Source organism: Mustelus asterias, chromosome 9 (assembly GCF_964213995.1).
Source record: "Mustelus asterias chromosome 9, sMusAst1.hap1.1, whole genome shotgun sequence".
NCBI classification, from domain to species: Eukaryota; Metazoa; Chordata; class Chondrichthyes; order Carcharhiniformes; family Triakidae; genus Mustelus; species Mustelus asterias.
In genome coordinates, this window is record NC_135809.1 from 39,504,387 (window position 1) to 39,522,834 (window position 18,448).

Genomic DNA, 18,448 nt, shown 5'->3' on the forward strand with positions numbered 1-18,448 from the left:
GTTCACATTTTCCCACATTATATTCCTTCTGCCAAATATTTGCTCACCCACTTAACTATCTATATCCCTTTGTAGACTGATTCTGATCTATTTGCAGCTCATGCTCCTTTGTGTCATCAGCAAATTTAGTAACCATGCTGAAAAAGAGCTAAGACCTCACAATGTTTTATAGAATATATATATCTCATCATGGCTAATTTCTGAAATTTTAAAAACTGGGCAAAGACTTAAAAATGACTGAAACCATAGCTGGCTGTGACTTTTAAACAAAAGGAACTTTTTTGGCAGTCAGAGAAGCTGACACCTCAGGACACCACCGTAGTGGGTTGGATCTCAAACAATGATGAGACAGAGTAAAGGAATGAGATAGAGAATCTGGTGAACTGGTGTAGTAACAATAATCTCTCCCTCAATGTCAACAAAACGAAGGAGATTGTCATTGACTTCAGGAAGTGTAAAGGAGAACATGCCCCTGTCTACATCAATGGGGACGAAGTAGAAAGGGTCGGGAGCTTCAAGTTTTTAGGTGTCCAGATCACCAACAACCTGTTCTGGTTCCCCCATGCCGACACTATAGTTAAGAAAGCCCACCAATGCCTCTACTTTCTCAGAAGACTAAGGAAATTTGGCATGTCAGCTATGACTGTCACCAACTTTTACAGATGCACCATAGAAAGCATTCTTTCTGGTTGTATCACAGCTTGGTATGACTCCTGCTCTGCCCAAGACCGCAAGGAACTACAAACGGTCGTGAATGTAGCCCAATCCATCACGCAAACCAGCCTCCCATCCATTGACTCTGTCTACACTTCGGCAAAGCAGCCATCATAATTAAGTACCCCATGCAACCCGGACATTCTCTCTTCCACCTTCCTTCGGGAAAAAGATACAAAAGTCTGAGGTCACATACCAACCGACTCAAGAACAGCTTCTTCCCTGCTGCTGTCAGACTTTTGAATGGACTTATCTTGCATTAAATTGATCTTTCTCTACACCCTAGCTATGACTGTAACACTACATTCTGTACACTCTTGTTTCCTTCTCAATGAACGGTATGTTTTGTCTGTATAGCGCGCAAGAAACAATACTTTTCACTGTATGTTAATACATGTGACAATAATAAATCAAATCAAATCTCTGAAGATACATTGATGGCCCTGTGAGTGCTGCAGAAACCAACTACATTTCCTAAGCCAGGACTGACCAATAGAGAATAATAGGATAAAGGACACTGCAAACTAAAATCCCTTTAAAATTTTTAACAGTTGAAACATTAACAAACGCAACAATCCAGACAAAGGAATATGTATCCTTTGTCAAAGCCAAAATGGAGAAATTGGGAGTCATGTGACATGACACCCCCCCCCCCCCCCCCAACCAGCTGGAGGAACCTGTAGAACTGCCAAGCAACCAGCCAACTTCCATTTAGCAAGCAGCAGCTCAACAAGGGCTCGATCCAGGTGAATGCCTGGATTCCATCTATACTGTTTCTACTGGAACTTCTGTACCCACAGCTATAAGACTAATAGATCTCTGCATGCCTATTCCATTGTGAAAGTCATCTCTACTGGAAGAGTGAGTTATCCACCATCAGTCTTCAGCTTGCCAACCTCTGGAAGAATACATTGTTGAGCTTTGATTCTGGACTCGCGTGAAATAATAATTCCTTTCTCTGTGGTCTTTTCCCTTTAAACTCTTTCTTTCTCTATCCTACCTTTATTATATGAATGAAAAGGTGGTCATTTTGCTACACTTCTCTCACATTCGAGTATGTGCAAATAAACTAATCCTTTTTGTTCATCCTAGATCGAGTTTGATGCGGGGTTATTAATAGAGAATTGCGTCACACCAAAACTGAGGGGTTGGGGAATGTATCACTGCCTATAAAGGGAGAAATCAAAATCAAACACCTTCCTATTTACAGTTTTTGAGAGGAGAAATCAGGGCTATTTAAATTAAATCCCCTTCTGTCCATAACAAGACATTCAGTCCCGTCATCCAAATCATTTAAATAGGTTGTAAATAGTTCAGGCACTGATCCCTGTGGGATGCCGCTCATTACATCTTGCCAACCTGAAAATGACCCATTTATGCCTACAGTCTGTTTCCTGTTAGCTAACCAATCCTCTGTCCATGCTAATATATTATCTCCTATACCATGAACTCCTATTATGTGGAACAGCCTTTAATGTTACACCTTGTCAAATGCCTTGTGGAAATTTAAGTGCACCTCATCTGCAGTTTATCTACATTGTTAATTTCTCAAAGAACTCGAATAAATTTTCCTTCCGTAAAACCATGTTAACTTTGCCTGATTGCATTGAGATTTTTTAAGAAACCTGCTAAAACTTCCATCATAGATTTTAGCATTTTCCCTTTGGCAGATTTTAAAACTAATTGGCCTGTAGCTTCCCGCTTTCTGTTTTCCCCCTTGTCTTGAATAGAAGAGTTCCATTCTGGGACCTTTCCAAACTCTAGAGGAGTTTGAAAAATTAAAATCAATGCATTTACTATCTCAGCATCTCCTTTAAGACTGTTGGGTGAGGTCCATCAGGACCTGCGGACTTGTCAGCTTTTAGCTCTAATAATTTTCTCAGTATTTGTTCCCTGGTGATTGTAATTGTTTCAAGTTCCTTCCTTTCACCTCCTGATGCACATTAATTTCAGGGATGTTATTTGCATCCTGTACACTGAAGACAGATGCAAAATATCTGTTCAGCTTTTTTTTATTCATTCATGGGACATGGGCGTCACTTGCTGGCCAGCATTTATTGCCCATCCCTAGTTGCCCTTGAGAAGGTGCTGGTGAGCTGCCTTCTTGAATCGCTGCAGCCCATGTTCTGTGAGTTGACCAACAATGCCAGCGCTGGGTCAAAAATCCTGGAATTCCCTCCCTAACGGCATTGTTGGTCAAAGGACTGATGATATGTTTTCAAGTCAGGATGGTGAGTGGCTTGGAGGGGAACTTGCAGGTGGTGGTGTTCCCATTTATCTGCTGCCCTTGTCCTTCTAGATGGAAGTGGTCGTGGGTTTGGAAGGTGCTGTCAAAGGATCTTTGGTGAATTGCTGCAGTGCATCTTGTAGATAGTACACACTGCTACTACTGAGTGTCGGTGGTGGAAGGATTAAATGTTTGTGGATGTGATGCCAATCAAGCGGGCTGCTTTGTCCTGGATGGTGTCAAGCTTCTTGAGTGTTGTTGGAGCTGTACCCATTCAGGCAAGTGGGGAGCATTCCATCACACTCCTGACTTGTGCCTTGTAGATGGTGGATAGGCTTTGGGGAATCAGGTGGTGAGTTACTTGCCCAGTATTCCTAGCTTCTGACCTGCCCTTGTAGCCACTGTGTTTATGTGGTCAGTCCAGTTGAGTTTATGGTCAATGGTAACCCCAAGGATGTTGACAGTGGGGGATTCAGTAATGGTAACACCATTGAATGTCAAGGGGCGGTGGTTAGAGTGTCTCTTATTGGTGATGGTCATTGCCTGGCATTTGTGTGGCACGAATGTTACTTGCCACTTGTCAGCCCAAGCCTGGATATTGTCCAGATCTTGTTGCATTTGAACATGGACTCCTCAGTATCTGAGGAGTCGCGAATGGTGCTGAACATTGTGCAATCATTGGCGAACATCCCCACTTCTGACCTTATGATGGAGGGAAGGTCATTGATGAAGCAGCTAAAGATTGTTGGGCCTAGGACACTACCCTGAGGGACTCCTGCAGAGATGTTCTGGAGCTGAGATAACTGACCCACCACAACCATCTTCCTATGTACCAGGTATGACTCCAACCAGCGGAGAGTTTGCCCCCTCATACCCATTGATTCCAGTTTCACTAGGGCTCCTTGATGCCACACTCGGTTAAATGTGGCCTTGATGTCAAGGGCTGTCACTCTCACCTCACCTCTGGAATTCAGCTGTTTTGTCCATGTTTGAACCAAGGCTGTAATGGGTTCAGTAGAGTGACCCTGGCGAAACCCAAACTGGGCGTGACTGAGCAGGTTATTGCTGAGCAGGTGCTGCTTGATAGCACTTTGATGACCCCTTCCATCACTTTACTGATGATCAAGAGTAGACTAGTAGCTCTCCACAGTTATCTGATTTTCCATTGTTAATTCCTCAGAGTCACACTGTGCTTTACTGGTAGTTGTAATACTGAGTTAGAACTGGGAGTTGTCAGTGTAGAGGTTAAAACTAATGCTCTGCTTTCAGATGTTATTGAGAGGCAGCATGTAGATGAATAACAGGAGAAACCAATGATAGAACCTTGAGGACATCACAGGTAATGATGCAAAAGCAGGAGAGAAGCTATTGGAAGTGATTCTCTGGCTTTGATTAGATGGATAGGAATGGAACTATGTGAGGACAGTCCAACCCAGCTGGACAACAGTGGAGAGGTGTTGGAGGATGGTGTGTGTGGTCAACCGTGTCAAACGCTACAGACAGGTTGAGAAGGAAAAGGAGGGAAATTTTACCTTTGTCGCTGAATGTCATTTGTGATTTTGTGGCAGGGCAGAAACCTGATTGCATGGATTTAAATGTGGAGACCTGGAAAGATGGGAATGGATTTGGGAAGTGACGACATGTTCAAGGACTTAGGAAAGGGAGGTTGGAGACGGCATAGTAGTTTGCAAGGATATTGGAATTATGAGTTGGTTCCTTTCAGGAGAGATGTCATGACATGAGATTTAATTGATTGAGTTTTTTGCGTAAGTAACAAAGATGGTTGATGAAGGCAGGGCAGTGGATGTTGTCTACATGGACTTCAGCAAGGTCTTTGACAAGGCCTCTCATGGCAGGCTGATACAGAAGGTGAAGTCACATGGGATCCCTGGTGAGCTCGTAAGATGGATACAAAACTGGCTTGGTCATAGAAGACAGAGAGTAGCGGTGGAAGGGTATTTTTCTGACTGGAGATCTGCGACCAGTGCTGGGTCCCCTGTTGTTTGGAATATATGTAGGTGATTTGGAGGAGAATGTATGTGGTCTCATTAGTTAGTTTGTGGACGACACAAAGATTGGAGGAGCTGCGGATAGTGAGGAGGATTTCTAGAGGATACAGCAGGACATAGGCTGGAAAATTGGGTGGAGAAATGACAGATGGAATTTAATCTGGACAAATGTGAGGTAATGTATTTTGAAAGGTCTAATGCAGGAGGGAAGTATACAGTAAATGACAAAACTCTCAGAAGCATTAACATACAGTAGGATCTAGGCATATACATGAATAGGGTGGGAATAGAAGGATATGGGTCCCGGAAGGGTAGGGAGTTTTAGTTAAGTCGGGCAGCGTGGTTGGTGCAGGCTTGGAGAGCCGAAGGGTCTGTTCCTGTGCTGTAATTTTCTTTGTTCTTTGTTCATACAGGTCCACAGTTCCCTGAAAGTGGCAACACAAGTGGGTAAGGTGATTCAGAAGGCCAATGGCATGCTCGCTTTCATTGGCTGGGGCACAGAGTATAAAAATTGAGAGTCATGTTGCAGCTGTATAGAATTTTGATTAGGCCACATTTGGAATGTTGTGTACAGTTCTGGTTGCCACAGTACCAGAAGGATGTGGCAGCTTTGGGGAGGGTACAGAAAAGGTTTACCAGGATGTTGCCTGGTCTGGAGGGTATTAGCTATGAGGAGAGATTGAACAAACTTGGTTTGTTTTCACTTGAATGTCGGAGGCTGAGGGACTGCCTAATAGAAGTTTACAAAATTCTGAGAGGATGGATAGAATGGATAGTTGGAGCCTTTTTCCCAAAGTAGAAATGTCAATTACTAGGCAACTTGGGTTCAAGGTAAAAGGTGGAAAGTTTAACGGAGATGTGAAAGGCAAGTTTTTTTTACACAGAGGGTGGTAAGTGCCTGGAATGCACTGCCAGAGGATGTGTTAGAAGCAGATACAATAGCAACGTTTAAGAGGCATCTTGACAGATACATGAGTAGGCAGGGAGTAGAGGGATACAGACCGCATAGAGGCAAAAAGGTCTTTAGGAAGGCGTCATTTGTTGACACAGGCTTGGTGGGTAGAAAGGCCTGTTCCTGTGCTGTACTGTTTTTTGTTCTTTGTTAAAGGAGAAAGGGACAACACCTGAAAGGAGAAAACCATATATACAATATCAACTAACATGGGGACCAGGAGAAGAGGTTGGGTGGTCAGCAGTTTCCTGGGAATAGGATTGAGGGGGACAGGAGGTCAGTCTCATGGACAAGAGGAGCTTGGAGAGGACATGACTTCAGGTCAATACGTCTGACAATGACAGACAAACCAAGTTGATCCTTTGTGGCAGATGCAGTAAGATAATATCTGAACCAATAGGTTTGTAATCTGGCTCAGAAGTAGTCTTTTTAAAGGACTTGGAATCTTTCCATTCAGCCTGTTAACCTCGTATGCCGTTGCTGGTAAGCTATGCAATTTTAATTAGTTAAACTCTATCACTAACTCTGTGCATAGTGGAGGTCTTTAAGCCTTTACTCTTGTCAGCTATGTTCTGTAGGCATATGTGAGTGGAGTGTATCCCCGTGGGTGAGAAACTATGCCCTCCTTATTAGGCAAGCAGAAATTCTAGTAGTTTGCCTTGGATACTGTTGAGCGGGACAGTGACTTTTACGCATCTTGAGACTCTTGGCTAACCAAAAGTTACATCCAAGTGTATCTTTTTTACCATTTGTAAAATTGCAGCTTTCTCTTTTAATATACAGGGGGTATTTAAGTTTCGATTGGTGAAACTGGAGATATCATGGGATGACCGACATAAATCAAAATGTAATATTGAGGCTAATTTGTATTATAAATAGAAAAGTAATTATGTGAAATTGGTCATTGTAATTAGGTTGTATTTCACGTGATTTTAAACCGTATCATTGAATCAATATCACAGAATTGTTACAGCGCAGAAAAGGAGGCCATTCAACCCATCATGTCTGCACTGCTCAGATTGAACAATTCACTTAACACCACCTTCCCACCCTGTAACCCTGCACATCATTCCTTTTCAGATATTACTTTCAAAATTCCTTTTTGAATGCTTCAATTGAACCTGTCTCCACTTTCATAAAGTGTGGGACCCAGAACTACACAGAATATTCCCAACTGAGGCATAACTAATGTTTTCTGCAACTTCAACAAAACTGCCTTACTCTTGTTTTCTATAATCCTATTAATAAAGCCCAAGATACTGTATGCTTAATTAACCGTGCTCTCAACCTGTCCTGCCACCTTCAATGACTCATGCATGTATGCACCCATGTCCTTCTGTTCCTGCACTCCTTTTAGACTTGTATCCTTTATTTTATATTGTGTCTCCATGTTCTTCCTACCAAAATGAATCCCTTCATATTTCTCCACATTGAACATTATCTGCCACTTGTCCATTCCACCAACTTGTCCATGTCCTTTTGAGGTTCTACACTGTCCTCCTCACAGTTCACAGTGCTCCCAAGTTTATCTGCCACTTGCCCATTCCACCAATTTGTCCATGTCCTTTTGAGGTTCTACACTGTCCTCCTCACAGTTCACAGTGCTCCCAAGTTTCGTATTGTGCCCAATACTCTAAGGTCTAGGTTACTAACTTATATATCAGGAAAAGAAGCGAGGGCTGAAACCTGGAAACTCCACTAAAAATCTTGCTCTAGCCCAAAAACATTCATCAATCACATTACTCTGTTTCCTGTAAGTCAGTCAATTCTGCACCTGTGTTGCTACTATCCCTATTGTTCTTTGAGCTATAACTTTGTTTAGAACTCTGTTGTGTGGCACTGTATCAAACCCTTTTGAAAATCTATGTATGTCACATCAACTGTATCGCCCTCATCAAGCTTCCCTGTTGCCTCTTCAAAAACTCCAGGAAGTTGGTTAAACATGATTTTCCCCTGAGAAATCCATGTGGGCTTTCCGTAATTTAACCCACATTTGTCTGTGACTATTTATTTAATTATTTTTGCTAGGAGGTTCTCAATCACTGAAATTAAACTGTCATATATTTAAAAGGATTGCAAGGCTGATCACATGATTTGATGGTGATGTTATTAAGGTCTTGCAGAGGCTTCTGTTTTGCTTGCAGTTTTATATTCTGCATTGCAAAGAGAGCAACTCTTCAATAAAACCTCGTGTGTTCGTTGAATCTGTGTGCAAACTAAGTGTTTTCTTTCTGTTAAAACCCACAACCCATAACATAGGACATTACAAACTGACTGACCTGTAGTTGCTTGGCTTATCTTTACGACCTTTTTTGAAAAAGGCTGCAACAATCTCAATTCTCCTGTCCTCGCAAGTCCAAGAAAGACTGAAAAATTATGGTCAGAAGGTCTAATTTACATTTTCTGTTTATTGCTCCTGCTTAGCAGTATTTAAAAAAAAAAAATATTCCATATAGTTTGGAGAAATAGCAATAGTATGTATCCAATGTCCAGTATAAATGGAGTGAGTTTGAATTTTTTCAGAAGTTTCAAAGTATACCTCTGAAATAACAGCATACTTGACAAGAATAAAAGTAACTCATTGAATTCTTTAGGGCAATGACTTATCAAATTTTAGGTTAACTGGACTGTTTCACTGGTTAATGTAAAGCATGTTGAGCTTGTGTTAGTTGCATATCACTTAAAATCGGAATCATCATAAGAAGAATCTTGGCATGTAATCTAAGATATATTTGATTATTTTAAACTGTGTAATATCACTGTTTGCAATTATGTTTATTTAATGCATGTTATTTAATTTGCTTGCCCTTTTCCCCAATCCCAGCATTCCTTTTACCAAAATGTTAGAGAGGTAACCTACTTCCTGACTACCTGTGCTGCTGAGTTGTTTGGAATATGCAAGTAATGCAGGTTAACCTCACTTCGTTTACTGTTGTTGGGAGATGCATTTCATATAATCTTTGAACGCATTGTGTCATTTTAGAATAAGAAATAGAAGAGCTTTGTTGGAGGGTAGTGGTCCTGCTCAAAATCAGTAAGCTGTTTACATCCATTATCTATCAAAAATAATTCAAATGTATCTTTCAGAGAGAAGATACATGTTAAATTTGGCATTCCTTGGTGTTAGTTCACCATTGGCATTTGGAACTGTATGAAAAGGAATTGTCATATTCTGGTTTATATTGAGAATTTCATTACACTGTGATGCATTTTTAAATTAGCTATTGGAATTCATTTTCCAGCTGAGACATGAAGCTGTATGTTCTATTTAATAATTGGAACCTTTTCCTTTAAGCTATCTTTTGGCCATTTAAGATGGTTTTGATGATATTACCTATACCAATTATCCCTGAATTTAATTTTACAGATCCTGTCCTGAGTGTCGAATTACTTCAAATTTTGTCATTCCAAGTGAATACTGGGTAGAAGACAAGGAAGAAAAACAGAAACTCATCAAAAAGTACAAAGAGGCAATGAGGTAAAATGAACTGAAACACTTCTCCAGACTAACATTTGCTATCATTACAGCTTCCCTTTCTCGCTTCTATATTTTCAATGTTGCTATATTTTTGGTAAGAAGTCTCACAACACCAGGTAGCACAAGCTTTCGGAGTGTCACTCCTTCTTCAGGTGAGTCACCTGAAGAAGGAGTGACACTCTGAAAGCTTGTGCTACCAAATAAACCTGTTGGACTTTAACCTGGTGTTGTGAGACTTCTTACTGTGCTTACCCCAGTCCAATGCCGGCATCTCCACATCATGGCTGTATTTTTGGCCAGATTTAATTTTTCTGTACTTCAGCAAAACTGCTTGTTGAAGAGTAAATAAAAATTGATGGCTTTGACACTGAAAGAATATCAGTGCGTATGAGTTTCAGTTATAGAGAGCTGTACGGTTTTTGCAGACTTTTTGTCTTAAATTATAATGCTGATAATGACATCAGTGACTAAGACCCAGGCAGGAATTTCCTCAAACTGATTGTTGATTTCTACACCAACCTTTCTAACAATATCTCACCAGCCTACGCCTGCAGAAAATCAGCCAAAACAATTGGGATCTGAATAAAGTGTGGAATAATATCCTCTCTTTAATTTTATTGATCTGAAAATTAAAGTTTGAAGCCATCAAACGATCATTTACGTTCATTAAGCAAAGCATGTTTTAAAAATTCAGCATTTTATTAAGTATTTTCTGTTTTTATTAATGTTCTGGTGACATAGTTTCAAATCCCAACACAGCAGTTAGTGAAATTTAAATTCAATTAATAAATCTGTAATATTAAACTAGTTTCGTTCATCAAAATATTTTTTACTCTGAATATATTTACGAAGGAAATAGATTTCTCAACACGAAAAGCCATCAAGGGGTATGGGGAGGAAGAGTGGGAGTATGGCATTGAAATAGAGGATCAGCCATAATCGTATTGAATGGTGGAGCAGAATGGCAGAGTCCTCCTATTTTTCTGTATGTCAACTCTGTCCATTAATTGTTATTGCAATCATGCTACAATTCTGGTAGAGTGTGGCTCACATCTATGACTATCTTCTCAGTATTTTTGCCAACTGAGTGTACATCATCAAGGAAGCTATCCTGAGTTGTACACTCACATTTCAAGTTAATTGGCTGACAGTCGGCATTGGGCTGACTTGGGAGTGAGTTATTAGCTGACACCGGAGGGTAATTTATGGTGGAGCATAATCAAAAATGACTGGCAAATACAAATTTAAACATAAAACGAAAAGGAGAATACTTTGAATGCTTCAAATAACAATATGAATAGCAAATGCTGGAAATACTAAGAAGCATCATCAGTTAGGTCATTAACTTGAAATGTTAACTCCGTTTCTCTCTTCATAGTTTCTGCTTGATCTGTTGAATATTTTTTTAGAAATTTCTGCTTTTATTTCACATTTAACCATGTTGGATTATAAATGTTCTTGTTAATGATAGAATTGACCTAATGCTGTTTTACTGGCTCCTGTCGCCACTGCGCGAGTTTTCAGTATTCAGAATTATTTTTTGTTTGCTCTGCAGCAACAAGGCATGTCGGTACTTTGATCAAGGACGTGGCTCTTGTCCCTTTGGGGGAAACTGTTTCTACAAACACGCATACCCTGATGGTCGTCTGGAAGAACCTCAACCACAGAGGAAGCCAATTGGCTCAATGGGTAGATATCGGGTAAGTATTTTACTATATGGTAAACAAGTGAATTTTGATTAAGAATGTCACCTTTATGCAAATACTTTCATTGAAAAGATGTGTTGAATAAATTATAGGGAGATTTGGTGGAACACGCCAGAACAACATTTTTAATATACCATAGGTTCAGTTCTGATGAAAGGTCACAATTTGAGACATTAACTCTGTTTCTTTCCAAACCACACTGCCAGACCTCCTCAGTATTTCCAGCATTTTCTGGTTTCATATCTGATTTCCAGCATCTGCAGTATTTTGCTTCTGGTAGTTTTTTTTTGATGAGTGATGTCATTTCATGCTTTGCACTGTTTCCTTCTAACTAAATTATATCGGGTCGAACTAAGAAAGAACTGGCAAAGATTGCCTTAGGGTGGAATTTTATCGGCATGTCTGCCCGAGGTTTGTACAAAGCCCGCCCAAGGTTCGTACGATCCTGCCCAAGGCCAACGGAGAATGCTGTTCCCCAGGGGCGGGCATGCCAGTAAAATTCTGGCCTTTATGTTTGCTACTGCTGGTGTCTTTTGACACTTTTCACGGACATTAATTGTTTACAATTAGTAGGTTAGTATGGTATAAAAATATATATAAGTTAGAACCCCAAAATTTATGAGTTGAGGCCTTTAGTAAAGTGGTAATAGAATTGTACTCTTTTGGAGATCTGATTGGATTGGAAGTCAATTGAAATGCAGTCTTTAATGTTGACTAGTATAGCTAAATCGATCTGGTTTACACCAGAAGCACCTGATTGGTTTTTATGCCATTATTTTGTGCCCGTATAACCTGAAGACAAAATTGAGATTCATTTCTTTCCATGGGTCTCCTCTGTGCCATCTCCTAATTTCCTGTCTTTGAACTGTGCGCACGTACAAACAAAAATTTCACATAACATTGCTTCGTTGAGAGCGAATAGTCAGTCCTAATGTCTGTCCGTTCAGTCTGGGTAACAGAGTCTGAACTAATCCTCTAGTTTGTTTTCAGCTGTTGTGCAGCATGGAAGGGAATCATTTGCCTTCGAACAGTCTTTTTAACAGCTAATGGTATCCTTTGGAGGCCAATATAATATTACTGAGATGTTGTTAGTTCAAAAGCTTTTTCATTTGTTTACAATTACATATGTTTTCTCACAGAATCAACGGAGGACACATTTTTGGGATTTCATTGAAGAAAGAGAAAATGCTGATTCCTATGAAGATGATGAAATGGTTACCTTTGAGCTTGGTGAAGTTCTGCTAATGCTTTTGGCTGATGGTCATGATGATGACTTCTCAGATTCTGATGATGAGTGGGACTTGTTCCATGATGAAATTGATGTTGATTATTATGAATTTGACCTATAGCACCCACGGTGGATTTTGGATTGTCTTGTTCATTGTTTTTTAGACAGTAGCTTTTCCTGTGTTGTGGCAGTGCCATATGTCTTAGGCAGGCCAGGCATTCTGGGTGCAGTTTCACTTTGGACATTGTGCAGAGTTTTGTCAGTAGTGCATCAAAAAAGAAACCTGTTCCTTACTAAATATAAGTTAAATTAACTTGCTTTACTAAGGGTGATAACCTTGAGGATAAATATAGCAACTGGCTTTATTTATTCATGTGGAAAAGAGTTGAGTTTAGGTACTTGACCTAATATAGGTGTGTGTCCTTGGTGGCTATGAAAGCGATATGACCACTTGCATGCACAAAAGCCTGAAACCAACAAGGGACCACATACACCGTAACTCATTTTACAACTTGTATTATTCTATCTATACAATATCCTCTCCACATAGCTACATTTGTTTTAAAGAGGATGTCATGCAGTCAGTGCCCTTTTTAAAAGTCAAAGTATAAAATAATTATGATTAACAACCATGGTTTTTTTCCTGTCTTTCTATTTTTTTAATTTTATATGGTATGCTAATACAGCTCAGGAGAACGTGGCTTAGAGGAGCGACTGAGTCCAGCTTGTGAGGGAGCTGAATTACTCGTACACTGTTGAGATGATCGGACTGCTTTGTGTTAGGAATTATTTATTCCCTCATACTGTATGGCTCAGCAACTCCCAACCAATTCTCAACAATAACATCATCAGCACTCAGTTTATACAAAAATATTTTTAAAATAAACTCAAATAGATCAGAAAGAAAAAGGATGTTAATCAGAATTATTTTCAGTTGTTCAATTTTGAAAAGGAATCCTACTGTTAAGATTCTCTCTTTAAGTATGTACCCTGTGTGAAAAAGACTGTATGCCATGGTGAAGTGAATTAATGGCATTAATTCAAGTAAAACAACTTGTTATAGCACTATCAGATTCCATAAGAAATGTGAGGTTAACTGTTCCATGTCTTACTGTTGTTTTTTTATTTATTAACTATTGGCTGTTCTGACTGATTTCCTAGTTAGTTAGCTTATTTAAATCATCTAATCTAGATAAAAAATAATGACACATAATTATGGGAATTACCAAAGTCTTGTTATTTATCCTTTTTCATATAGATCTCATTTTATATCTTGTAACAAGTTTATCTGACTGATTTCAGTTCAGATTTCATTTGGATTCCTAACATTAAAAATAGGGTCGTCTTGTGATACTGACTCAATTTGATGTTTGGGAATGGTCAGGGTGAATCTTTTGTAAAGTAGCAAATTCATCAATTGCAGGTTATAAATGTGTAAATTTACAGATTTAGGCAGATTAACTACCACCATTCTCTCCTTTACTGAAGCTCACCTGTTAACTAATTAAGATGCATTAGTTGAATATGCTGTGAGTCATAAATTAATGAAATTCAGTCAAATGTACCGATTTCTGCCATCTTGTATTATAATAATTAAACTCCACATTCTCAATTCGGGCTTCATGGGTATCTGCACAAAATGAACTCAATGCAGACTGAAAACTAGGATACATGTTCCTATTCTCCTTCACAGGACATTAGGATTCAGTGAATATTTTTAATGGAAGCATGAGAATCTGAGTGATTGTGGCATGACTTGGATATGTGACAATGCATATTAACCCTGTTTTCCTCTTTGTGGAACTGCACGCGAGATCTGAATTTGAGAGGAGGTTTTGCTGTTGTGAGCCTAATGATCTTGGCAATGTAAGCGGGAGGGAATGTAGATTCTCAAAGTTTGAGACCAGTTACTTCTGGAAATGTAGCTGGAACAAATACCCTTTAAACTGTCATATTACAAGTATAAAACAGCATTTTTCTAAATAAATACTTGTTGCTCTAAACCATGTTGTAAATGTTCTGTGTATATCCTGGGTTAAAAAAAAAGTCAAAGTGCTCGTATAGTTTATGGGGATGATCAATAACATGCATTGAATGATGAGTGGACTATCTTAATGAATGAACAGGCAGATTTGTCATCAAAACAGTTAAGTAACAGTGTCAAATAAATAGCATATTTAAATGTCTATATGTCGTTATGTCTAAAACTCAGGGATGATACATTATTGACTGTTTCGTATGCTACTTATATACTGTGTAGCAGCAGTTTATGCTTAATTTAATAGTTCCATCAATTTAGAATCTTGATTTATGTTAAAGTTAAGGTTGCACTTGAGCAAGCACAATCCTTTCATCTGTAGGCCCTAGGTTTAAATCTTAGCTGAACTGAAAGCAAGGAAGTTTCCCCCCTCCCCATTTACCAACTGGAACAGTCCTATGTGAAATGCATTCTGAAAGAGCATTATGTGTGATATTGAATTGTATATATTCTGCTGTCGTTTACTCCCAGAAACCACATTTATATTGAAAACCACTTTAACCAATATTGGTTCAAGAAGAAACATTGGCACCAGTTAAATCTTGGCTAACTCAATTAGCTCTATGATACTACTGCATTCCACCAAATACATGGTTGGATCTGTTCAGCACATAACCCAATCCAAGCTGGAACCAAGTTCTGCCTGCAATCATTCATAAATAATACCTGCCTTTGCTCTAGAATATCCTCCAACTCTCAGTCTGTCATGAATGGCTATCAATGTCCAAAGAAGATCGATAGCCCATGGGATCATTCTCTGCTAGTCAAGTTGGTTGTGTATTTTTGTACAATAATTGCAGCAGCTTCCTCTCCAAATGCAATTTAGTAGAAAGCCCTCTTTAGTGGGAAAATCAAAAACTATTTAACAGGCCTAGGCTGCCACCAATTCAGCTTTTGAGCTATTCCCAGATCAACTCTCGGTTTCAAAATCTCCCAATATTGGTACAGGCGTTCCTGTCCAGGAGCTTTATCAGAACTACAACAATCATTCTGTGTTTTCAAACAGGGCTGTATATCTTCAGCGTGTTCTTCTCGATCTGACTGTTGCCCTTGGCTGGAGTATGGAGGGCATAGTATTCCAAGTTGGTCTAACCAAGGTTCTGAATAAATATATTAGCTCCCTGCTTACGTATTCTCTTCCTCTAGAAATGTACTTTATACTCTTGGTGGCACTATGAACTTGTGTTGCTAGTTTTAGTGTTTTATTTCCATTTTTCTGGATGAGTGCAGCTGAAACACAGCATTCAAGAAACTCAATACCATTCAGCACTGCACTTGATCCACCACCTTAAATATTTCACTCTCTCCACCACGAGCGCACTGTGGCAACAAGATGCGCTGTAGCAACTCACCAAGCCTCCTTCAGCAGCTGCTTCCAAACCAGCGACCTATACCACCTAGAAAAACAAGGGCAGCAGACGCATCATCACCTGCAAATTCAGTCCAGGCCACACATCATCCGATTTGGAATTATATTACAGTTCCTTCACTGTCACTAGGTCAAAATCCTGGAACTCCCTCATGACACTGGGTGTACCATATAGACAGCAGTGATTATGAAGCTGGTTCAGTACCACCACCTTAAGAGCAATTAGGAATGCTCTTAAATGCTAAATGCTCACCTTGCCAGCAATGCTCACGTCCCAGGAATGAACTTTTTACAAAGTGTCAGTACCCCCAGATCTTTGCTCCTCTACCTCTTTTAGTTTTTTACCTTCCAAAGAGTAGAGTCTTCCTTATTCCTCCCACCAAAATGACCGACATTGTAGCTCACTATATTAAATATAGTTTGTTATTATTTTACCCATTCTGGAAGAAAATAGGTACCATAGTCCAATCTGACTGGAACCATCCCATTCTTTTTTAGTTTTAAATTTCATTAAGGCTAAGATCAATACAGCATTGGCACTTTAACAGTATTCTCGACTCAACACTGAGTTCAACAATTTCAGATCATGAAAAAAGTCATTCTTTTTGGATAGCAGCCGTTGGTAGTGATTCCGCATTTACACCAGCTCCACCGCTTGCTTCTTTACTTGCTCCATTACCACCCACTTTTGCCATGCACTATTATTTTTTTGTCCTTTAATTTTTCATGCCTCCCATCCTATCACAGACCTTTCCATGTGTTCTTTTCCTCCCCTTGCTCCTTTCCCTGCCTCTGGTACTTCCTTTTAAATTGTTACTTCTCAATAGATTCAAAATCATGGGAAGCCTAGACAGAGAAAGGGAGAGACTATTCCCATTTGCGGAAGGAATGAAAACCAGAGAACACTAATTTAAGGTGATTGGCAAAAGAAACAAAGGTGATATGAGGAAAAACTTTTATGCAGTGAGTGTTTGGGATCTGGAATGCACTGTCTTAAGAGTGGGGTGGAGGCAGATTGAATTGTGCCTTTCAAAAGAGAATTGGGTCATTATCTGAAGAGGAAAGGCAGGAGAATGGCATTCGATCAATTACTCTTACAAATAGGCCGCACATATTTGACAGCTGACTGGCTGTCCTCTGTGCTGTAGCCATTTTATGATATCTATTTTTGTGTATCTGGCAACCTGTTTCTCTCTAGACAGATGCTATCCGACCTGCTGAGTATTTTCAACATTTTCTGGTTTTATTTGAGACTTCCAGTTTCTACACTATTTGTTTTTCATAATGCAGCCTTACCAGAATTTGCTCTAAGCATCTACCGCAGACAGTATATCAATATAGACTTGACTCACCAAGAGAAAAATTTCTGAATCGAAATGTGCCCATATTTTCTCTATTTAGAACATATTCATAGATTCATTAAAACTAACACAAAGAGAAAAATATCTAGGTTTACTCAGTGAACCAATAAGTAATATTACACTTGGATTTAATTTACTGTTTGCTGGTACAGCAAGTATATGGAATGGTTTTCTCCACACTTTCATGCATGAGTTTAAACATCGAGTATCATGCAACCATTAAGTGGTATCATAGTTTGAGTAGCTGACTATACAGACTTCCTTTATTGAAAGGTCTCTCAGCCTCCCTGTAGGCAAGTGGTATATTCCAAGAACTCCGCATTTTTGTCAAGGGCAAGGAAATTTACTTAGAGACAAAATAAAGTAAGATCTTCATAAAATTATATGACCAAAGATTTTTATCCGCTAATTATTTTGCAATCATTCAAAGATCTGTTTCTCCTCTTTGTGAAACAATAATCATTGGAAAGCAGCATCTTTGTATTTTCTCCAAATTCTCAACTTTTGTGAGATCACTCCAGTCAAACCTACATTGATAGTGATCTTCCAGGTTTATTTGGTAGCACGAGCTTTCGGAACGCTGCTGATGAAGAAGCAGCGCTCCAAAAGCTCGTGCTACCAAATAAACCTGTTGGACTTTAACCTGGTGTTGTGAGACTTCTTACTGTGCCCACCCCAGTCCAACGCTGGCATCTCCACATCTTGTTTAAATTGATGATAAATAGAACAGCCTTGGCCCCGGATCAGTAAGAATGACCTCGGTAGAAAAAAAAAGTCCTTGGGGACTTGCTGTAGCCATCATTTCCAAATTGACGCTGGTGATATTTCCCAGTACCACTAGTGGATGAAGGATATTGCAGGATAAAATAACTAATTCAGGAGACTGAAGATGAGCATAGTTGGGGCATCAATGAACTTTGAACTGTGACATCTGCTTGTAACTTTAAATATTTTTCATTTGTGTATATCTGAATAGACCGCATTAGTAATTTTCTGATACATTAGCTCACTCTCTGTTCACTTTGTAATGGAACGTTGCTTGCCCAAAGGTGTTTGAACTACAGGGTGACAATCCTGGTGCAACATTGGTCCAAACTGGACAAGATTGGAGTCAAAACCCTTAATCGACCTTTTGAACATGACTGAAGATTGATACAGTCCAGACATATCCAGAATGTCTATCAGCAACAACAAAAAAAACTACCAGTTCCCTTGATCCTGTTCAAAAAAGACTGGAATCTCCTTTTTCTTGGAAGTCAATATTTCTGTATTTCTGGGTTGCATTAAATCATGTGCTATTGTACATAAATCTGGCCACATCCTCAGGTGTTATGGGGAGTTTCTTATGTTACCGTTTCTCTTTCTG

General features: G+C 39.4%; 1 protein-coding gene across 1 annotated transcript in view; it reads left to right on the top strand.

Annotated features, from left to right (window-relative positions):
- The window catches only part of mkrn1 (makorin, ring finger protein, 1), an 82,728-nt gene extending 68,228 nt beyond the window's left edge, over positions 1–14,500 (top strand). The window contains exons 6-8 of the mRNA XM_078220054.1: positions 9,270–9,380; positions 10,936–11,080; positions 12,226–14,500. Coding sequence (XP_078076180.1) covers positions 9,270–9,380; positions 10,936–11,080; positions 12,226–12,435 — 466 coding nt within the window. The 3' untranslated portion in view covers positions 12,436–14,500. The remainder of the gene's footprint in view (positions 1–9,269; positions 9,381–10,935; positions 11,081–12,225) is intronic.
- The last annotated feature ends 3,948 nt before the right edge of the window (positions 14,501–18,448 follow it).